The 24,212-nt window shown below is 44.8% G+C and overlaps 1 protein-coding gene across 1 annotated transcript; it reads left to right on the top strand.

Moving 5' to 3' along the window:
• Positions 1 to 1,827: 1,827 nt before the first annotated feature.
• LOC140732869 (uncharacterized) lies at positions 1,828 to 23,907 on the top strand. Its single transcript, XM_073055517.1, has 3 exons — positions 1,828 to 1,852; positions 20,207 to 21,410; positions 21,452 to 23,907. The coding sequence occupies exons 2-3, from the start codon at positions 20,530 to 20,532 to the stop codon at positions 22,647 to 22,649; spliced, it is 2,079 nt and encodes a 692-aa protein (XP_072911618.1). The 5' UTR covers positions 1,828 to 1,852; positions 20,207 to 20,529; the 3' UTR covers positions 22,650 to 23,907.
• The last annotated feature ends 305 nt before the right edge of the window (positions 23,908 to 24,212 follow it).

A 24,212-nucleotide genomic window follows, 5' to 3' on the forward strand; every position in this document is an offset into this window, starting at 1 on the left:
ACACTGTCACGGTATTTCTAGCGTCTCTCCTGGTGCGTCTAAAGGGGTTGTTCCCCAGACCCTCTTTTATCCTTACTCAGATGTCAATCAGGTTGGGATGATGCAATCCCTCTGGTCACCCCCTGAGGGCTTCAATGAATAGTACAGTATTCAATACACAATTCCGTCTCCAAGAGACAATGGCCGTTATCCGTGGCTTTGTATCGCTGAGGCCAGGACACATTCCAAACCCTGTGTATTCTGGACGTCTCTCTCTCATTTCCTGGGTCCCAGACCCGAATTAATAGCGATCTTGCGATTCTCAAAAAGGAGGGGGCTACTTTGTACCCTTCGGCCCCTCAGAGTTGTGGCACATTCATAACAGTAGACTGGTGTTTAATATTGTGGAGCTGTGAAAGATAAATCCGTTTGTATCAAATCCCGTGTCTCATGTACTTACTGTCTCTGCCACCCTCACAATGTACACTAGAGAGGCCACTCGGCCCAACTAGTCCTGCCTATGTTTATGTTCCATTGCAGTATATCAATCTATCCCTGCCATTCCCCTCTCACTTTCCCCATGATTACAGGATGCAGTTAGCCACTTCTCCATGGGAGAAGAGATTTCCCTTGCATTTCATAAAATCATACAAATCTACAGCACATTACAGACCCTTTCCCCCACAAAGTTGTGCCGAACATGTAACTTACTCTAGAAACTGCCTAAAATTATCCTACTGCATAGCCCTCTATGTTTCTGGGCTCCATGTACCAATCTAAGAATCTCTTAAAAGACCCTATTGCATTCGCCTCTACCACCGTCACCGGCAGTGCATTCCACACACACATCACTCTTTATTTTAAAAACTTAGCTCTGACATCTCCTCTGTACCTACTTCCAAGCAGCTTGAACCTTTGCCCCCTCATGTTAGCCATTTCAGCCGTGGGGAAAAAGCCTCTGACTATCCACACGATCAATGACTCTCATCATCTTATACACCTGCATGAATTCCCTGCATGATTTTCTCCAGGCTGAATAAGACGGTGAGCTCACTGTGGCTTTGACTTTCTTCAGGGCTCTGGACTAAGGTGGTTAAACTCCTTCTTCCCTGCTCTTTTCAACGTTTTAGGTCATTTTCACTAATTTCAAAGGACTGTGCCTCAGTCTGACAGCAGACTAGCGAGGGAATCTTCGATGGAGCAGAGCCAGAAACCAACGAGTTGCCAGCCTGAGTCAGGGATTTGGGGTTCCAGAGAGAGATGGAGTCTAGAGTTTACAAGGAGGGGGAGGAAGTGGAATCAGACCCGCAAGATGTGGCTACAAATGAAGGATCAGAAACTTTTTGAAAGTTTGATTGAAAAAAGAAGGTAGTTAATTTCTGAAAAATAATGGTGGAAATCAACAGATCAGGCAACAAATGTGGAGAGGGATAAATAGACAATATTTAGGCCGAGCCTCTTCAGCATGCCTAGACTGTGTACTCCGCTGCTTAGTTGCAGCTTGAACTGCAGTGTTCCTCCAGCATTTTGTGTGTGTGTGTCTGTATTTCGAGCAACTACAGAATCTCTTGTGTTTTATATCTGCATTTGTAAGAAGGTTCTACTTTGGCGTTAGACACGCGGAAAGTTTACTGACATTAAGTGTATTGTTTATGGGAGCTGCTAGGTTTCCTACACAAAAAAAACCTGAGGTATGGACATGGAACCGGTGCTTGCAGAAACTTTTAATGGCACCGTGATTACCCAGAAAGCTCAGCGTAACAATTTTCACCGTCGCTAAAGCACTGATCAAATGCGCAGGCGTCAGGGTTGCGGAAGGTCTCGAATATTGCGCATGCGCGCACTACCCAAAGGCCTCGGGAGGAGAGTGCAGGTAAGAGAATCGGTCTGCGCCCTGAACTGGGCAAGGGTTGGCCAGTGTGTGCTTGTGTTTCTGGTTCCGGTGCGGGTAGCAGCGAGGCTGAGCAAGCTGCCGAACTGCTGCCTTTGGCGAGGCAGCTAGGGAGAAATGGATGATCGTGAAGGGAGAATTAAAGGGAATGAGGAGACGGATGAATGAAAATCGAGAGAAAGGACGTGAAAGAATAAGAAATGACAATGGAGGGAGCTCTGAAAGTGAGGAAGATGAACAAGTTCAGAGAGGAGGTGTTGTCATAATAAGGTTTACTGAGAAGGCTCAGGGAAACATGAAAATTATCCCGTTTGTGCTAACAACAACTCTGGCAAATAAGATAGGGGAAATAGTATTTGCAAAAGTCCTTAATGATGGCAATCTATTGGTAAGATGTGCGAATGAGGAACAACTTGAGAAAGCACTCTAGTTAAAAGAGATAGGAAAATGCAAGGTGGAATATACAGGGAAGGTGGGAGCACGAAATGGTGGTTGTAAAGGAGTGATCACGGGTGTACCAGTGAGTATAAACATGGAGGAGTTGAAGAGGAATATCAAAGGGGGGAAAGTAATTAATGTTCTAAGACTGAAAACAACAAAGGGAGTGAAAAAGGAATGTGAAACCGTATTGATTGAATTTGAAGAAGAAAGAGTGCCAGGGAAGGAGTTTCTGGGTTTTATGAATTACCCAGTAAGGGTGTGTGTGCCAAAGCCATAGAACATTACAGCAGAGAAACAGGCCTTTTGGCCCTTCTTGGCTGTGCCGAACCATTTTTCTGCCAAGTCCCACTGACCTGCACCTGGGTCATATCCCTCCAAACCCCTCTCATCCATATGCCTGTCCAAGTTTTTCTTAAATGTCAAAAGTGAGCCTGCATTCATCACTTCATCTGGCAGCCCATTCCACTCTTCTACCACTCTCTGCGTGAAGAAGCCCCACCCCATGTTCCCTTCAAACTTTTCCCCCTTCCCCCTTAACCCATGACCTTTGTTTTTTTCTCTCCCCCTAACCTCAGTGGAGAAAGCCTGCTTGCATTCACTCTATCTATACCCATCATTGAAACACCTCTATCAAATCACCCCTCATTCTCCTACGCTCCAGGGAATGAAGTCCTAACCTATTCAACCTTTCTCGATAACTCAGTTTCTCAGGTCCCGGCAACATCCTTGTAAACCTTCTCTGCACTCTTTCAACCTTATTAATATCCTTCCTGTAATTAGGTGACCAAAACTGCACACAATACTCCAAATTCGGTCTCACCAATTCGGTCTCTTATACAACCTCCCCATTACATTCCAACTCTTATACTCAATACTTTGATTTATAAAGGCCAATGTACCAAAAGCTCTCTTTACGACCCTATCCACCTGTGATGCCACTTTTAGGGAATTATGTATCTGTATTCCCAGATCCCTCTGTTCTACTGCACTCCTCAGTGTCCTACCATTTACCTTGTATGCTCTACGTTGGTTTGACCTTCCGAAGTGCAATACCTCACACTTGTCCGCATTAAACTCCATCTGCCATTTCTCAGCCCATTTCTCCAACTGGTCCAAATCCTTCTGCAAGCTTTGAAAACCTTCCTCACTGTCCACTACACCTAAAATCTTTGTATCATCAGCAAATTTGCTGAACCAATTTACCACATTATCATCCATATCATTGATATAGATGACAAATAACAATGGACCCAGCACTGATCCCTGTGGCACACCACTAGTCACAGGCCTCCACTCAGAGTAGCAATCCTCCACTATCACTCTCAGGCTTCTTCCATCAAGCCAATGTCTAATCCAGTTTACTACCTCTCCATGTATACCTAGCGACTGAATCTTCCTAACTAACCTCCCATACGGGACCTTGTCAAAGGCCTTACTGAAGTCCATGTAGACAACATCCACTTCCTTCGCTTCATCCACTTTCCTGGTAACGTCCTCAAAAAAACTCTAATAGATTGGTTAAACATGACCTACCACGCACAAAGCCATGTTGACTTTTTCTAATAAGTCCCTGTCTATCCAAATACTTGTAGATCCTGTCTCTTAGTACTCCTTTTAATAATTTACCTACTACCGATGTCAAACTTACCGGCCTATAATTTCCCGACATACTTTTTGAGCCTTTTTTAAATAACGGAACTACATGAGCTATCCTCCAATCCTCTGGCACCTGACCCGTGGATATTGACATTTTAAATATTTCTGCCAGGGCCCCTGCAATTTCAACACTAGTCTCCTTCAAGGTCTGAGGGAATACCCTGTCAGATCCTGGGAATTTATCTGCTCTGATTTGCCTCAAGACAGCAATCACCTCCTCCTCTTTAATCTGTATAAGTTCCATGATCTCCCTACTTGTTTGCCTTGTTTCCATAGACTTCATTAGTAAATACACATGCAAAACAACCATTTAATATCTCTCCCATTTCTTTTGTTTCCATACACAGCCAACCACTCTGATCTTCAAGAGGACCAATTTTATCCCTTACTATCCTTTTGCTCTTAACATACCTGTAGAAGCTCTTAGGATTATCCTTCACCCTGACTGCCAAAGCAACCTCATGTCTTTTAGCCCTCCTGATTTCTTTCTTAAGTATTTTCTTACTCTTTTTATACTCCTCAAGCATCTTATTTCCTCCCTGTTGCCTATACATGTTATACATCTCTCTCTTCTTATCAGAGTTCCAATATTTCTCGAGAACCAAGGTTCCTTATTCTTATTCACTTTGCCTTTAACCCTGACAGGAACATACAAACTCTGCACTCTCAAAATTTCTCCTTTGAAGGCTTCCCACTTACCAATCACATCCTCACCAGAGAACAACCTGTCCCAATCTACGCTTTTTAGATCCTTTCTCATTTCTTCAAATTTGGCCTTTTTCCAGTTTAGTACTTCAACCCGAGGACCAGATCTATCTTTATCCATGATCAAGTTGAAACTAATGATATTATGATCACTGGAACCAAAGTGTTCCCCTGCATACACTTCCATCACCTGTCCTAACTCATTTCCTAATAGGAGATCTAATATTGCATCCTTCCTAGTTGGTACATCTATATATTGATTTAGAAAACTTTCTTGAACACATTTCACAAACTCTAACCCATCTAGACCTTTAACAGTTTGGGAGTCCTAATCAATATGTGGAAAATTAAAATCCCCTACAATCACAACTTTCTGTCTCCTGCAGTTGTCTGTTATCTCTCTGCAGATTTGCTCCTCCAATTCTTGCTGACTATTGGGTGCTCTATAATACAAACCTATTAATGTGGTCATACCTTTCCTGTTTCTCGGCTCCACCCATATGGCCTCAGTAGACAAGCCCTCTAATCTGTCCTGCCGAAGCACTGCTATAATATTTTCCCTGACTAGCCAAGCCACCCTCCCACCCTTCATCCCTCTGCCTCTATCACGTCTGAAACATCGGAACCCTGGAACATTGAGCTGCCAGTCCTGCCCCTCCTGTAGCCAAGTTTCAGTAATGGCTATGATGTCATAATTCCATGTGTCACTCCAGGCCCTCAGCTCGTCTGCCTTTCCCACAATACTCCTCGCATTGAAATATACTCACCTCAGAAGATTATTACTACCACAAACCTTGCTATTTGTGACTTTGCATGAATTACTAACATCATTTATTTTTACCCCCGTTCCACTATCTACTCTGGCACTCTGGTTCCCATCCCCCTGCAAATCTAGTTTAAACCCTCCCCAATAACAGTAGCAATCCTCCTGGCAAGTCTTGTACCCGTCTCTCTTGTACAGGTCCCACCTGCCCCAGAAGAGGTCCCAATGATCTAGAAATCTGAAACCCTGCCCCCTACACCAGTTGCTCAGCCATGTGTTCATCCTCCAGAGCTTCCTATTCTTACCCTCACTGGCACGTGGCACAGGCAGCAATCCGGAGATTACTACCCTCGAGGTCCTGTTTTTCAACTACCTACCAAGCTCTCTGTACTCACTCTTCAGGACCTCCTGACTCTTTCTGCCTACGTCATTGGTACCGATGTGTACCACGACATCTGGCTGATCACCCTCCCACCTCAGAATGCTGTGCACGCGATCAGAGACATCCCTGACACAGGCACCCGGGAGGCAACAAACCATCCGGGAGTCTCTGTCACGACCACAGAACCTCCTGTCTGTACCCCTGACTATGGAGTCCCCTATCACTACCACTCTCCTCTTCTTCCCCCTCCCTTCTGCACTGCAGAACCGGACTCAGTGCCAGAGATCCGGCTGCCGCAGCTTGTCCCAGGTAAGTCATTTCCCACCCCCCCCCCCCCAAAAATATCCAAATCAGTATACTTGTTGAGGGGAATGGCCACAGGGGAACCCTGCTCTGCCTGCCCTTTCCCCTTCCCTCGCCTGATGGTAACCCAATTACCTGTGCCCTATTCCTTAGCTGTAACTACCTCCCAAAGCCATTGAGGTGTTATAATTGTCAAAGGTTTGGACACATAGCTAAACAGTGTAATAGGCAGAGGAGATGTGCTAGATGTGGGGGATGATCATGAATATGGAAAGTGCGGAACAGGAGTGCAGACAAAATGTTGTAATTGTGGAGGAGCTCATAATGTGGCAAATAGTGGGTTTGAGTATATGAGACGGGAGAATAAAATTCAAGAAATAAGAGTGAAAAGAAAAGATCACTTGTGCAGAAGCTGTAAGAATGTCAAGAGAACAGAATAGTGCTCCTAATGGACAGGGAGCAATAGGATGCGAGAGATGCAACAAAGAACAAATGGCAGGATTTATGTAGACAAAAAGGCTCGAGTAACATTCATTGCAGGAGTGATTAATAGTACGGCTGAGGTAAAGTCAAAAAGTGAAAAGATTCAGCTGGTGGTCAAAGCAACAGTGAACCATTTAGGGTTAGTAGGACTGACATGGGAAGAAGTGAGGGAGAACCTCACTAATCAGTCAAGCCAGGAAGTTTCATAGGTTGGTATATTCATTATGGTGATTCATTTCCAATGGAATGCAAGGAGCTTACTGGCCAATAGCCAGGAATTCAAGCACTTTATTAAAGAAATGGTTGTAAAACTGGATGTAGTGTGTATTCAGGAAACTTGGTTGAAACCAGCTTTAGACTTTGTGGTATATTGATATACAATGATAAGGAAAGATAGAAATCTAAGGGGAGGAGAGGGTTGTGCTATGTTAATCAAGCAAGGTATACCTGGAGATGATCGTAGTGGTGGAAGTGTGGGAGAGAGAGGAGTAAGTGGTTATAATTAACTACTACAATCCATGTAAAAGGTTGGATTTGGATAGCCTACTGAGGATTCAAGGACAAAACAGACATAAAGTAGTGTGGTGTGCAGATTTCAATGCTCACAGCACAATATGGGGGGATCCGAGTACAGATTCAAATGGAAAGGTAAGTGAAGATTTGATGGAAGAAAGGGATTTGGTGTGTATGAATGATGGTAGAGGAACAAGGAACAACAGGAACTGAATCAGTATTGGATATTACATTAATGTCTAATAACTTGGCTGGAGTTAGTAACTGGGGAGTTTGGACTGCTTCAACAGTAGGCAGTGATCACTACCCAGTTTTATGTTCAGTGGGTGAAAGAGTTGAAATAAGACCAGGTGGTGGAATCCCAAAGTGGGTGTTTGGAAAAACAGATTGGGGTAAGTTTGGGAAGTTGAGTGAAGCATTGACATTTCTGGAAATATAGATGAATTAAACAGTCAGGTGACTTCAGCAATTATTATGGCAGCAGAAGGATCTATACCCAGGAGTAAAAATAGGATGAATAGAAAACTGGTTCCATGGTGGACAGGGGAATGTTGTCAGGCTGTAAAAAACAGAAATAGAGCATTCAGACTAGTTAAAAGAACCGATAATATGCAGCATTTGCTTCAATATAAGGAACAGGCAGTGGTCAGAACAAATATACTCAAGCTAAAAGGGCAAGTTGGGGGAGTTTTTGCAACAAAATAAGAAGAGCAACGCCTGTGGGAGAGGAACGTGAGGAGCAAGTTGTTCAGCATTAAAGAGAATGTATGTGGCTTTAGTAAGATCTGTGTTGGATTATGGAAGTGTAGCATATGGATCAGCAGCTAGGTCTCGTATAAGGAAACTGGATGTGATTCAGGCTCAGGTTTTGAGAGTGTGCAGTGGGGCTTTTAAAACATCACCAGTATCAGCCCTACAGGTAGAAATGGGAGTAATGCCTTTGGAATTAAGAAGGAAGCAATTGATGGCAAACTATTGGGCTAATTTGCAGGGGCACAATGATTCTCACCCTGCAAAAGGAGTGTTGCAGGAGTGCTGGGAGAATGGGAAGTTTCAGAGGGATAACTTTAGTCGGGTAGGGAATGATATTGCTAAAGAATGTGGAGTGTTTGATCTAAGAATAAGTCTTTCAGTAATTTATCTGGTTGTAGCTCCATGGAAGATTATATGGCCTGACATAGACTGGCAAAAAGGAAAGGAAAATATAAAACTGATTTGGTAAGTGCATTTAACTGTCCTGTGATGGAAAAGTATAGTGGTTATACTCAGATTTATACGGATGGTGCTGAGGAACCTGAAATAGGAGTGACAGGGTTTGGGGTGGCTTTACCAGCTAAAGAAATTGCAGTCAGCAGAAGAACATCTGATAAGTTTGCGGTGAATACAGTGGAGATGTTGGCAGTGTTGGTTGTGTTGTGTTGGGTGGAGAAAGCTAGACTAGTCAAAGTGTTGATATGCTCAGATTCATCCTCAGTTCCAGCAAGTTTAAGGTCTTTTCACTCAAACAGCCGGCAAGATGTACTTTATGAAGTCCTTCAGTCAGTCGCGTCACAAGAGTTGCAAATTGGGGATGTCAGGTTAAATTTCTATGGGTTCAAGCACATGTAGGGGTGAAGGGAAACGAGAGGGTGGAAGAGTTGGCAGAGAGGGCGTTAAAGAAAGAAAATGCAGAAATGCACATTAGTATCAGTAAAGCAGAGGCTAATCTGGGAAAGAATTATCAAAATGTGGCAAGAAAGATGGGAGAGGGAGGGGAAAGGGAGGCATTTATCTCAAATCCAGTGGAGTGTTACAGGTACTAGGGTAGGCAGTGGATACTGAAGAGGAAACCGTGTGGACTCGGTTAAGGCTGGAGCACTGTGCACTAAACAAAACACTGAAATTGATAGGGGAACACCAGACAAGACTGTGTGAGGAATGTCAGGAAGAGGAGTCAGTAGAACATGTAGTCTGAGTTGAGGGAAGTACGGGATGCAGAGAGAGATGATGAGAATTAATCTAAGGGAATTGGGGGTGCAGGAATTCACAGTAAAAGGGTTACTGGGCATGGGTGAGAGGGCACGGATCAGGGTACTTTTAGCTTTCTTAAGGGATACAGGGTTTTATTTTTAAGAGGATATGATGGATAAGCAGGAATAGGGTACTGGGACGGCCAAAGAGGAAAGGATAAAGAGTAGATTAGGGTGTGTGTGAATGGGTGAAGGGATTTAGGGTGTGAGTCTCTCGTCTGATCCACTCTCCGGAGCAGAAGGTGGCGGTAATGCATCATTTAGCTGGGTGCCAACCGCCGTAAAACAAGAAGAAGAAGGTAACAGAATCTGCAGCCCAAAGTTTTCAACACTGACTGAGGGACAATTGCTGTGATATCCGGACACCGTGGCCCGCTATCCCAGGACAGTCCTACTCTCTTCCCTGTCTCTCAGCTCCACGATCCGTACATGGGCCCCGGGGGAGCTTCCGGCTGATGAGGGAATGGGAACCGATGGATCTCTCAGACTGAGCTGAGCTCCAGCTGTCTAAATGCAAAGATTGGGAACTTGGAGAAAGGGAACAAAATCTTTTACATCACCAGTTGAGAAAATCACCTGCTCTATTCACAAACAAGAGAAAATCTGTAGAGAGGCACAGCTTTAAGGTGCTTGGAAGTAGGTACGTAGGAGATGTCAGGGAGTAAGTTTTTTTCACCTTTGTTCTACCTCCAATCACAAACGAGGAAAATCTGCAGATGTTGGAAATCCAAGCAACACACACAAATTGCTGGAGGAACTCAGTATTAGGACTCTTTTCCATAGATGCTGCCTGGCCTGCTGAGTTCCTCCAGCATTTTGTGTGTGTTGCTTGTTCCACCTCTTCTTGTTCTGAACTTTTGTACCGGTGAGGATATGTTTTGACCCATTCTCTCTGGGTTCATAATGATATCAAACACCTTTGCTCCAGGCAACAAGTAGCTTTCACATCACAAATGTGCCAGACTCCAATGAGACAGACTACTGCCCTTCCCTTCATGTTCATTGGCATTGCCATCAATGAGTTCACCACCGTCAGTCACCTGTGGGAGGGTTCAGGGGAAATATTTATGTACAATACAGAAACTGGTGTTATCTGTGTATTGTGGTGATGTAAAAATTGCTGGAGAATTTGCAAGTGGGAGGAAGTGGAGTAATATTTGGAAATCTGACTTTTTAAGGCATCATTTAGCTAGAAAATCACATATGGACAGTGTACAAAAGCTCCTGAGAGAAAATCCTTCATTACCCACTACAGGCCTGCTACATAGGTTGTGTGAGAGTGCAGATGAACTCGATCAGTCCCAGGGGAGATCAAAGTTCTTATTGACAGTGATTTTCTAGCTGATAAAGTGAATACCTCTCTATATAAAATTCACTGTGCACATGTTGTCACTAGGTTAAAAACTGCAGAATAAATGCTTTATGTGCCCTCTGGTCATTTCGAATTAGAGGGAACATTGGTGGGAAGGTGGGGAGACCTCCAGTGTCCCTGATGCCCTCACCTGTAAGGTGTGCATCCAGCTGCAGTTTAAGGAGTTGGAGCTGGAAATGGATGAATTCCGGATCATCCAGGAGCCGGGGGAGTGATAGGTATGACATGAGTTACACCCAAGGTACAGAACACAGGAAACTGGGTGAAAGTCAGGAAGGGGAACGAGGTTAAATAGACATCACAGAGTCCTCTTGTGGCCATCCCACACAACAACAGGTGGACCACTTTCGAAACTGTTGGGGGATGATTACCTGGCATTGGAAAGTCAAAGGGGTGATATGTGATCCGTTCTTTCGGGGAACAGAACCAGAAGGGGACTAATATCCTAGTGGAAAGGCTTGCTAGTGCCACTATCGGAATGAATTAATCAGTCTAATGGCCTGGGGGGGAGGTGATGTCTGAGAGACTGTCGGTACCGTTTCCCAGATGGTAACAGTTTGCTACCACTCGAGTCCGAGGATCACTCCAGTCCCCAGTGATCCTTCGGACTCTTTTTACCCGCCTGTCTCAGTAATTGTCCTGGATAGTGGTAAGTTCACATCTACAGATGTTTTGTTCATAAAACTAACGAATCCTCCATCATCACTTTGGCTTTCCTCTCCCAGATCAAAATACAATCACAATCAGAATCAAGTTGATTATCACCTGCATGTGTCGTGAAATTTGTTAACATTGCAGCAGCAGTTCAATCCAATTCATAATATAGAAAAATCGAAAACCCACAGCACAATACAGGCCCTTCGGCCCACAAAGTTATGCCGAAAATGTCCCTACCGAGCAATTACTAGGGATACCCGTCGTTTTCAAGCTCCATGTACCTATCCAAAAGTCTCTTAAAAGACCCTGTCGTACCCACCTCCACCACCATTGCCGGCAGCTCATTCCACGCACTCACCAGTCTCTGCGTAAAGAAATTCCCCTGACATCTCCTCTGTACCTACTCCCCAGCACCTTAAACCTGTGTCCTCTTGTGGCAAACATTTCAGCCCTGGGGAAAAAGCCTCTGACTATCCACATGATCAATGCCTCTCATCATCTTGTACATCTCTATCAGGTCACCTCTCATCCTCCGTCGTTCCAAGGAGAAATGGCCGAGTTCACTCGACGTGTTCTCATAAGGCATGCTCCCCAATCCAGACAACATCCTTGTAAATCTCCTCTGCATCCTTTCTATGCGTCCACATCCTTCCTGTAGTGAGGCGACCAGAACTGAGCACAGTTCTCCAAGTGGGGTCTGACCAGGCTCCCATATAGCTGCAACATTACCTCTCGTCTCCTAAATTCAGTTCCACGGTTGAGGAAGGCCAATACACCGTACGCCTTCTTAATCACAGAGCCAACCTGCGCAGCTGCTTTGAGCGTTCTATGGACTCGGACCCCACGATCCCTCTGATCCTCCACACTGCGAAGAGTCTTACCATTGATACTATATTCTGCCATCATATTTGACCTACCAAAATGAACCACTTCACAGTTATCTGGGTTGAACTCCATCTGCCACTTCTCAGCCCAGTTTTGCATTCTATCAATGTCCCGCTGTAACCTCTGACATCCCTCCACACTGTCCACAACACCCCCAACCTTTGTGTCATCAGTAAATTTACTAACCCATCCCTCCACATCCTCATCCAGGTAATTTATAAAAATCACGAAGACTAAGGGTCCTAGAACAGATCCCTGAGGCACACCATTGGTCACAAACCTCTATGCAGAAAATGACCCATCTCCAACCATTCTTTGCCTTCTGTGGGCAAGCCAGTTCTGGATCCACAAAGCAATGTCCCCTTGGATCCCATGCCTCCTTACTTTCTCAATAAGCCTTGCATGGGGTACCTTATCAAATGCCTTGCTGAAATCCATATACACTACATCTACTGCTCTTCCTTCATCAATGTGTTTAGTCACATCCTCAAAAAATTCAGTTAGGCTTAGGCTTGTAAGGCAGGACCTGCCCTTGACAAAACCATCACGGTATTGAATTTAACGAAGGAGATGTCATCCTTTTTTAAACAAAGGGGCTTCCCTTCTTCCACCATCAACTCTGCTCCCAAACGCATCTCTCCCATTTCCCGCACATCTGCCCTCACCCCATCTGCCCACCACCCCACTCGGGATAGGGTTTTCCTTGTCCTCACCTACCACCCAACCAGCCTCCAGGTCCAACATATAATTCTCCGTAACTTCCGCCACCTTCAACGGGATCCCACTACCAAGCACATCTTTCCCTCCCCCCCCCATCTTTCTGCTTTCTGCAGGGATCGCTGCCTACGTGACTCCCTTGTCCATTCGTCCCCCCTGTTCCTTCCCACCGATCTCCCTCCTGGCACTTATCCTTGTAAGCGGAACAAGTGCTACACCTGCCCTTACACTTCCTCCCTCACCACTGTTCAGGGCCCCAGACAGTCCTTCCAGGTGAGGCGACACTTCACCTGTGAGTCAGCTGGTGTGGTCTACTGCGTCTGGTGCTCCCGGTGTGGCCTTTTATATATTGGTGCAGACTGGGAGACCGTTTCGCTGAACACCTATGCTCTCTCCGCCAGAGAAAGCAGGATCTCACACATTTTAATTCCACATCCCATTCCCATTCTGATATGTCTATCCATGGCCTCCTCTACTGTCAAGATGAATCCACACTCAGGTTGGAGGAACAACACCTTGTATATTGGCTGGGTAGCCTCCAACCTGATGGCATGAACATTGACTTCTCTAACTTCTGTTAATGCCCCTCCTCCCCTTCTTACCCCATCCCTGATATATTTTTTTTACCCCCCTCCTTTTTTCCCTCTCTTTCTGCCCATCACTCTGCCTGTTCTCCATCTCCCTCTGGTGCTCCCCTCCCCCTTTCTTCCCGTCCCATATCCTTTCCCTTCTCCAGCTCTGTATCCCTTTTGCCAATCACCTTTCCGGCTCTCAGCTTCACCCCACCCCCTCCGATCTTCTCCTATCATTTCGCATTTTCCCCTCCCCCTCCTACTTTCAAATCTCTTACTATCTTTCCTTTCAGTTAGTCCTGACGAAGGGTCTCGGCCCAAAACGTCGACAGTACTTCTCTTTATAGATGCTGCCTGGCCTGCTGCGTTCCACCAGCATTTTGTGTGTGTTGCTTAACAAAGCCATGTTGACTATTCCTAATCATATTCTACCTCTCCAAATGTTCATAAATCCTGCCTCTCAGGATCTTCTCCATCAACTTACCAGCCACGGAGGTAAAACTCACTGGTCTATATTTTCCTGGGCTATCTGTACTCCCTGTCTTGAATAAGGGAATAACATCCGCGACCCTCCAATCCTCTGGAACCTCTCCCAAACCCACTGATGATGCAAAGATCATCGCCAGAGGCTCAGCAATCTCCTCCCTCGCCTCCCACAGTACCTCTCAATCGGTCCAGGCAACTTATCCAACTTGATGCTTTCCAAAAGCTCCAGCACATCCTCTTTCTTAATATCGACGTGCTCAAGCTTTTCAGTCCGCTACAAGTCATCACTACAATCACCAAGTATTTATTTCCATAGTGAATACTGAATTAAAATATTCATTAAGTACCTCTGCTGTTTTTTCTGGTTCCATACACACTTTCCCACTCTTACATTTGATTGGTCCTATTCTTTCACGTCTTATCCTCTTGCTCTTCACATACTTGTAGAATGCCTTAGGGTTTTCCTTAATCCTGCCCGCCAAGGCCTACTCATGGCCCCATCTGGCTCTCCTAATTTCCTTCTTAAGCTCTTCCTGTTCGCCTTATAATCTTCTAGATCTCTAACATTACCTAGCTCTCTGAATCTTTCGTAAGCTTTTTTTTTTCTTCTTGACTAGATTTACTACAGCCTTTGTACACCACGGTTCCTGTCCCCTACCATAACTTCCCTGTCTCATTGGAATGTACCCATGCAGAACTCCACACAAATATCCCCTGAACATTTGCCCCATTTCTTCCGTACCTTTCCCTGAGAACATCGTTCCCATGTAAGCTTCTGAGTTCCTGTCTGATAGCCTCATAATTCCCCTTACTCCAATTAAACACTTTTCTAACTTGTCTGTTCCTATCTCTCTCCAATGCTATAGTAAAGGAGATAGAATTACGATTGCTATCTCCAAAATTCTCTCCCACTGAGAGATCTGACACCTGACCAGGTTCATTTTCCAATACCAAATCAAGTACAGTCACTCCTCTTGTAGGCTTATCTACATAATGTGTCAAGAAACCTTCCTGAACACACCTAAAATTCCACACCATCTAAACCCCTTGCTCCAGAGCATGGGTGTCAAACTCATTTTAGGTCACGGGCCAGATTGAGGAAAATGCAGCTTCATGCGGGCCGGATCAGTCAGACGCGTGCGAACGCAGCTTTCGTTGCCTCCGTTTTTTCAGCCTGCTCTCATGTGTCTCAGTCTCTGCTATAACTACAAAGTGTTTCACTTTACAAATTCCGTTTCTTATGAAGAAGACTGCCGGGCAAGACTGCCGAATAAACACTAAAAACCCTGAAAATCTGGTACCTGAATAAACTCAGCATTAGCCATATCATACGTCATAGGCGCTTCGATTACTGGGGCCAGCTTTAATAGTAATTACCGTAGATTCCGGACTACAGAGCGCACCTGATTAAAAGCCGCAGGCTCTAATTTTAGAAAGAAAATCAATTTTGTACTTGTACAAGCCGCACCGGATTTTAAGCCGCAGGTGTCCCACGTTGTAATATGAGATATTTACACAGAAAGATATTACACGTGAGGATTTTTTAACTTTTAATTAAATCCGTATGGTAACATAAACAAATACATATTGCAAATGCTTTTTTTCGAACCGTGCCTGTAACACGGCTACTTTTAAATATACATACGTATCGGTAACACACAAATTACGTTGCGTATACTTTTTTACTGAACAGTGCACAAACAACATTCCAATATCTCCTAACGACTGGTAAAAAAAGTATATACTGCAGCCTACCAGGAAAAGTTATTGATCGCCTTTAACTTAAAAGCTGCATCATATGTTTGCAGCGTTCTCGCGCGGGTCTAATGCGCTCGTCCCTCCTTTCCGTTTATCGCAAACCGGTATTTTCCCCACAAGACGCGGCGAAACCGGATGTGACGTCGTAGCATTCCGGGATGTAGCACAGAAAACAAATATACTTAAAACACTTCTAACTTTAACTAGAAAATACTAACAAATGAATTACTAAGCGAAAATATTATAAACTAAATAACTGCCATAAAGGCAGCACAATGCTTTTCTTTGAGTGTTTTCCATGTTGATGAGGGTGAGTACAAATGACTGATTTACAATAATCTAATTGTGAAAGTGTGCTTGATTTATCGTACAATTTCATTGGACCTCTGTGAACTACTCATCAATTTTATTGGTCTACTGTTACGAGGCAAAATGTTTTTGGCGGCATGAAAAAAAACCATGTATTAGCCGCACCATAGTAAAAGCCGCAGTGTTCAAAGCTGTTCAAAGCGTGGGAAAAAAGTAGCGGCTTATAATCCGGAATCTACGGTAGATATTATTTCGCGAGCCAAAGATAATGATAATAGGCCTAGAGTTTGACATATATGCTCTGGAGATATGCCAATCAATATTTGGGAAATGAAAATCTCCCATCACGACAACTCTGTTATTATTACACCTTTCCAGAATCTGTCTCCCTATCTCCTTTGCACAATTAACACAGTTAAACCTACCTTGTTCTATTACCGCCGCAGCCTGTTTGAGCCAAAGCCCTATCACTCCGCTGCCCACTGGATATGGCGGTCTTCTTATTAAACATTTCCTGCTCTACTGGCTGGCGTCACAGGCCTGCGCAGTCTTGCCTGTCTTTACCACGAGTAGTAAAATTCCTTCTCTCCAAAACACCCTCAGCCGTTCCACTCGCAGCCTTCTTGCTTCGAATCATGAAGAAATATAGATAAAAATTATGAAATAATGATCGTAATAATAAATAAATAAATCTTATTTATTATTCTTTATACAGTATACAGATTTTGAATAGATTAAAAGTCTTGCAAAAAACAGAAACAATATATATTAAAAAAGTGAGATAGTGCCCAGGGGTTCAGTGTCCATGTAGGAATCAGATGGCAGAGCGGAAGAATCTGTTCCTGAATCACTGAGTATGTGCCTTCAGGCTTCTGTACCTCCTCCCTGATGGTAACAGTGAGAAAAGAGCATGCCCTGGGTTCCGGAGGTCTTTAATAATGGGTGCTGCCTTTCTGAGACACCGCTCACTGAAGATATCTCGGGTACTTTTTAGGCTAGTGCCCAAGATGGAGCTGACAACATTTACACCCTTTTTTACAAGAAAGGAGGTGCATACCAGGCAAAGGCAGATAGGACCACATGGTGTAGTTATGAAGTTCAGGAAATTCAAGTGAACACTTATGAAAGAAATAAAAGTAAGCAATATCTTTATAGCAAAAAGATTGCAAGGGAAAAAATTAATCCTCCGGACGATCAGAATGGTAATCTATACAGAAGGCAAAAGAGATGGGGGATATTTTAAATATATTTTTGCATCTGTATTTACTCTGGAGCTAGACACAGTCTATAGAAGTGAGGCAAAGCAGCATCAACTTCGTGGACCCTGTACAGATTACAGAGGTGGAGGGGTTTGCTGTCTTAAGGCAAATTACAATGGATAAATCTGGGCCTGACAAGTTATTCCCTGGGACCCTGTGGAAGACAAGTGCAGAAATTGTTGGGGCCCAAGCACAGATATTTAAATCATCCCCAGTGACAGGTAATGGACTGCAGGATTGGAGGACAGACAATGTTGCTCAACTGTTCAAGAAAGTCTCTAAAAGTAAACTAAGAAATTGTACGTTGGTGAGCTTGACATCAGTAGGGAGAATGTTAATGGAACGTATGTGCAGGAACCGGATATATAGGCATCCCTGGGTTGCGTACGAGTTCCTCTCCTAAGTCCGTCTTTAAGTCGGATTTGTACATAAGTCGGAACAAGTACATCCGGTATTATTTAGCGTCAGTTAGTCAAAAGTTTGTCTTAGTATATAGTATATAATTTACCTGTATGCATATAAAACACTTAGGAAACGTATGTATTCCAATAATTAAATGACTGCGTTGCTTAGTAATAATTGTAGCTTCCATCGGGGCAGGGCCTTTCACATGCTCCATTATTCTCACTTTATCCGTTATCCTGTAAAATTGTTCTGATCGTTGACTGACCGTAGCCTAACGTTTTTCCCATGACCGATGGCGTTTCATCTCTTTCCAAATGCTTTATTATCTCCACTTTATTTTCAATTGCGACCGCTTCCCGTCAATGGAACAGAAACACTGCTGGTGGCGGTCCCGAGGTCCACTGGGTCCTAAGGACCACCGCACTGAGACAGGCTAAATGGGACAAGTGGGGGCTGTGCTGGGTTTGGGTATTTGATCCTCCACGATATTCCGCATGGGGAATTTAAACTGGAGGTGGCAGTGTGTTTTTATGAGCTCGACATCAACACGACACGGGAGTCCCTGGATCGACATCAACCCAGCATGGCAGCAGTCTGTCACTGGATCGAACTCAGCAACCTCCGTTCTCGAATCTCGAGCCCTGCGCTGATCTCACTGAGCCACCGGCTGGCCGGAACGAGGGTGGGGTCAGGGTGAATCTTACTAAGAAAAATTTAAGCCAAATACAAAGTTAAACACTCAACACTGTGTCAACGGCAATGACTTAAAATGGTGGACGGTGTCGCGATCTGACTTAAAATGGCAGATGGTGTTCTCCTTCCTCGGTTCATAAGTATGAGTTGTCCGTAAGTCGGATGTTCATAACTCGGAGACTACCTGTATAAGTATTTGGCTAGATGAGGACTGATTAAGGATAGGCAGCATTGTTTTGTGCGTGGTAGGTCATGTCTAACTAATCTTATAGAGTGTCTCGAAATTATCAAGAAAGTGACTGAGGTCAAGACAGTGGATGTTGTCTACATGGACTTTAGCAAGAAACTTGACAAAGTCTCATATGGGAGGTTGGTCAAGAAGGTTCAGTCACTCAGCATTCAAGATGAGATAGTAAATTGGATGAGACACTGTCTTTGGGAGAAGCCAGAGTGTGGTAGCAGATGGTTGCCTCTCTGACCGGAGGCCTGTGACCAGTGGTGTGCCGCAGGGATCAGTGATGGATCTGTTGTTGTTTGTCATCTATATCAGTCATCTGGATGATAACATGATTAGCTGGATCAGAAAATTTGTGGATGACACGAAGACTGAGAGTGTAGTGGACTGTGAGAAGGCTATCCTGGCTTGCAGTGTGATCTGGAGCCGCTGGAAAAATGGTTTGAGAAATGGAAAATGGAATTTAATGCAGACAAGTGTGAGGTGTTGCACTTTGGTAGGACCTACCAGGGTGGGTCTTACACAGTGACTGGTCGGGCACTGAGGAGTGTTGTTGAAGAAAGGGATCTGGGAATACAGGTCTATATTTCACTGAAAGTGGTGCACAGTTCGATAGGGATGGAAAGAAAGATTTTGGCACATTGGCCTTCATTAACCAAAGTACTGAGTACAGGAGATGGATGTCATGTTGAAGTTGTACAAGACATCGGTGAGGCCTAATTTGGAGTATTGTGTGCAGGTTTGGTCACCAGTCTACAGGAAATACGTGAAAGAGGTTGAAGTAATTCAGAGAAAATTCACAAGGATGTTGCCAGGTCTGGAGGACTTGGGTTATAAGGAAAGATTGAACAGGTCTGGGGCTTTATTCCTTGGAATGTAGAAGATTGAGGACGATTTGATGGAGGTATACCACAATTTTGAGGGTTATAGGTGGCATAAATGCAAGCTGGCTTTTTCCACTGAGATGGGGTGGGACTACAACCAGAGGTCATGGGTTAAGGGTGAAAGGTGAAATGTTAAGTGAAACATGAGGGGAAACTTCTTCACACAGACGATCATCCGGGTGTGGAATGAGCAGCCAGCACAAGCGGTGCAGGTGAGCTCAATTGCAACATGTTGGAGGTTTGTATATGTACCTGGATGGTAAGGGTACGGGAGTAGAAAGTTTAAATAGCTCAGCACCAACTAGATGGGCCAAAGGGGTCTGTTTCTGTGTTGTTCTTTTCCATGACTGTGACAGGAACCTTAAATAATACTAATATTCACTCTAATTCCTTTTAACAGTTGTGCTGACCAACCATACATCTGAAGAGGAGATATTTACATGGCATTAAAACTGTGGCACTTTAATTTAACGGTACATAAAAGAAAATCCCAGCTGCACGTTAACAAAGGCTATTTGTGTGAGAGTGTTTCAGTTTCTGTGGGGCCAGGAACCCATGCAGCTCAGTGGGAACAGGGAATAATACCAATGGAGAGAGTCAAACTGAGCCAGGTCACAGATTGGAGATGGCAGAAATGTCCCATTCTTATAGAGACAGGGAGAGTATCAGAGAGTTTGATGGTCATTCCAGATACCAGCACTGTGCCCAGTTAGAAGATGATTTCTCTCACCAACTTGGGTTGAACTTCACTGTAACAGTGTGATGCCAGATCACACCTTGACAACTCAAGTGATCTCATCTGAAATGTTGTCTTACACCCATTGATGAATTTTGTAAATCTTTTTACAGGTTAAAAATGACAAGGAATTAATCTACAGGAATCTCGAACACAACACACCAGTTTTGCTGTCTCTGTCCAGATATTTAAGAAGTGGAGCAAGGGATTCACTCAATCATCCTTCCTGCTCAGTCTGTGGGAATGGATTCACATGGTCATCTCAACTGAAGGTACATTAGCAAGTTCACACTCGACAAGGCCATTCATCTGTTCTGTGGGTGAGAAGGGATTTGGTCGGTTTTCCCACCTGTGGACACACCAGTCAGTTCACACTGGGCAGAGGCTGGTCATCCGCTGAATTTGTGGGGAAGGATTCACTTGGTCATCTGACCTAATGGCTCACCAGCGAGTTCACACTGGAGAGAGGCCGTACACCTGCTCGGACTGTGGGAAGGGATTCACTCAGTCATCCCACCTACAGAGACACCAGTCAGTTCACACTGGGGAGAGGCCATTCACCTGCTCGGACTGTGGGAAGAGATTCGCTCGGTCATCTCATCTACAGATACACCAGCGATTTCACACTGGGGAGAGACCGTTCACCTGTTCAGTCTGTGGGAAGGGATTCACTCAATCGTCCGACCTTCATAGACACCAACGATTTCACTCTGGGGAGAAGCCGTTCACCTGCCCAGACTGTGGGAAGGGATTCACTCGGTCATCTCATCTACAGATACATCTGCGATTTCACACTGGGGAGAGACCGTTCACCTGCTTAGTCTGTGGGAAGGGATTCACTCAGTCCTCCGAACTTCAGAGACACCAGCAATCTCACTCTGGGGAGAAGCCGTTCACCTGCTCAGACTGTGGGAAGGGATTCACTCGGTCATTTAATCTACTGCGACACCAGCGATCTCACACCGGGGAGAAGCCGTTCACCTGCTCAGAATGTGGAAAGGGATTCACTCGGTCATCCGAACTATTGGCACACCAGCGAGTTCACAGTGAGGAGAAGCCGTTCACCTGCTCAGACTGTGAGAAAGGATTCACTCAGTCATCCCACCTACAGAGACACCAGTCAGTTCACACTGGGAAGTGGCCGTTCACCTGCTCAGAATGTGGGAAAGGATTCACTCAGTCATCTGAACTACTGGCACACCAGTTAGATCACAGTGGGGAGTGGCCGTTCACCTGCTCAGACTGTGGGAAAGGATTCACTCGGTCATCTCACCTACACAGACACCAGTTAGTTCACTCTGGGGAGAGGCCATTCACCTGTTGTACCAGTTAGTTCACTCTGGGGAGAGGCCATTCACCTGTTGTGAATGTGGGAAGGGATTTGCTCGCTCATCTCATCTACAGATACACCAGCGATTTCACGCTGGGGAGAGACCGTTCACCTGTTCAGTCTGTGGGAAGGGATTCACTCAATCATCCGACCTTCATAGACACCAGCGATCTCACTCTGGGGAGAAGCCGTTCACCTGCCCAGACTGTGGGAAGGGATTCACTCGGTCATCTAATCTACAAATACATCTGCGATTTCACACTGGAGAGAGACCGTTCACCTGCTTAGTCTGTGGGAAGGGATTCACTCAGTCCTCTGAACTTCATAGACACCAGCGATCTCACTCTGGGGAGAAGCCGTTCACCTGCGCAGACTGTGGAAAGGGATTCACTCGGTCATTTAATCTACTGAGACACCAGCGATCTCACACCGGGGAGAAGCCGTTCACCTGCGCAGAATGTGGGAAGGGATTCACTCGGTCATCCGAACTACTGGCACACCAGCGAGTTCACAGTGAGGTGAAGCCGTTCACCTGCTCAGACTGTGGAAAGGGATTCACTCGGTCATCCCACCTACAGAGTCACCAGCGAGTTCACGCCGGAGAGAGGCCGTTCACCTGCTCAGACTGTGGGAAGGGATTCACTTGGTCATCCGAACTACTGACACATCAGCGAGTTCACACTGGGGAGAGACCATTCACCTGTTGTGAATGTGGGAGGGGATTTGCTCGGTCATCTCATCTACAGATACACCAGCGATTTCACACTGGGGAGAGACCGTTCACCTGTTCATTCTGTGGAAAGGGATTCACTCAATCGTCTGACCTTCAGAGACACCAGCGATCTCACTCTGGGGAGAAGCCGTTCACCTGCTCAGACTGTAGGAAGGGATTCACTCGGTCATTTAATCTACTGAGACACCAGTCAGTTCACACCAGGGAGCGGCCGTTCACCTGCGCAGAATGTGGGAAGGGATTCACTCGGTCATCTGAACTACTGGCACACCAGCGAGTTCACAGTGAGGAGAAGCCTTTCACTTGCTCAGTCTGTGGGAAGAGATTCACTCAATCATCCACCCTGCAGAAACACCAGCAAGAGCATTCTGGGGAGAGGCCGTTCACCTGCTCTGAGTGTGGAAAGGGATTCACTCAGTCATCTCATCTACAGAGACACCAGCAAGTTCACACTGGGGAGAGGCCGATCACCTGGTCATTCATTGGGAAGTGAGTCTCTCAGCCATCTCCACCAAATGTGCATCATTGAGTTCACACTGGGGAAAGGCCGTTCACCTGCTGTGAATGTGGGAAGCGATTCACTCGCTAATCTAACCTTGTGACACACTACCGGGTTCACACTGGGGAGAAAGTTTCAATAAGCTGCATACTGGATATTTGTCCATCACCGTTGCTGAATGCAATTTCGAGAGCGACTGTTGGTGCTGAACTCTGCAATTATTGCTGCTGCTCACCACACCCAGTTCTGCACCCTGGTCTCTGGGCACGGGAGGAGTTTCTTCTGCTGCACATTCACCTTTAATGGGACTGGAGTTTAATATTCTGGATCTGAGACAAATCAGTTCTATTTTGAACTCTGCCTCCAGTACTTAGTGAATTTATAACACACCCATTATACGGTAGAGAGTCAACTCAGGCCGGCTGGACACTGCCAGTGATTCTGTTCCACAACAGTCCTTTTAAATCCTCCCCTGTTGTTCCCCTCTCGCTCTCCCTGTGGTGATGGGTTCCAAACAGTCACCACTGTGTGGGTGAAGAGGTTTCCCCTGAATTTCCTGCAGACTGAAGAATTCGAGCTGACTGCAGTTCTGTCTGAGATGTTCTTCACCCCTCAAATCTCTGAGCTGAGGGTGAACAACAACATGGATTGTCCTCTCTGAAATAATGTATTGATTGTCATATAATTTGTATGATTTTGACTCTGAAACTGGATCAGGCTTGAATTGATGGTGCCTTTATGAAGTGATGGAGGGCATTGATGAGTTTGTGTTCTAAAGCAAGATTCTGGTGAATGATGTTTGCCACTTGATTGTACCTGTGTAAGTAATCAGATTGAGTTAAACTGCTGCAGGATCCTGGAATGTGTTGGATTGTGTCTGGTTTCTCCTGGCATTTTCTGCAATTACTGCCTTGTTCGTTTGTATTTCATGTATTTTTGATTTTTTTTTTCTTGTTTACCACCTTGTCCTGTATTTCTGTAAGGAACCCCTCTCTTTCTTGGAAGAGGTCTCAAACTCTCTGTCAGGTGTTCGATGCTTCCTTGTCAACATCTGCTCAGATCGTTGGGATGTCTCCCATGGAGGGTCATACTCATTCCACTGGTTAATGTTTTCTTCCATAGTGATGATTCATTTTTCTGAGTTGGCCTCTCATTTAGGTTTTCTGGTCTGTATTTCTTATCATGATTGCATATACACACATGGAGTGCTGAATCCTGGTCATTTTTTATGAAAATAAATACTTAGAAGTTTTATCTGACTGTTGTGTGATTTTTCTTTTCCATTTGTTATTTCTCTTCCCCCTTCTGTCCAAGGGAGTGTTAATACAAGTGGGTTTGAGAGTAAATAGTCGTTTCTAAAGTTGTCAGTTCAGTTCCTATTTATTTTTGTAAATTTTACTGATTGAAATGGGACCAAGATATTTTTATTAAAAAAGTCAATGTCGGTATTCATGAAAGTGTTTATTGCCTGTGTTGTATTTGTTAAATGTTAAGCTCCATTTGGAAACTTTTTTAAGCCTTGAACTAAATTCTGTTAAAGGTTCTCCCTATTTCACA

The sequence above is a fragment of the Hemitrygon akajei genome, chromosome 9 (genome assembly GCF_048418815.1).
Source record: "Hemitrygon akajei chromosome 9, sHemAka1.3, whole genome shotgun sequence".
NCBI lineage: Eukaryota > Metazoa > Chordata > Chondrichthyes > Myliobatiformes > Dasyatidae > Hemitrygon > Hemitrygon akajei.

Excerpts from the sequence above, each read along its gene's own strand:
- LOC140732869 (XM_073055517.1), top strand. The coding sequence starts at position 20,530 with ATGGCTCACCAGCGAGTTCACACTGGAGAGAGGCCGTACACCTGCTCG. Across the intron at positions 21,411-21,451 it reads TCTGGGGAGAGGCCATTCAC|CTGTTGTGAATGTGGGAAGG; the intron begins CTGTTGTACCAG and ends GAGGCCATTCAC.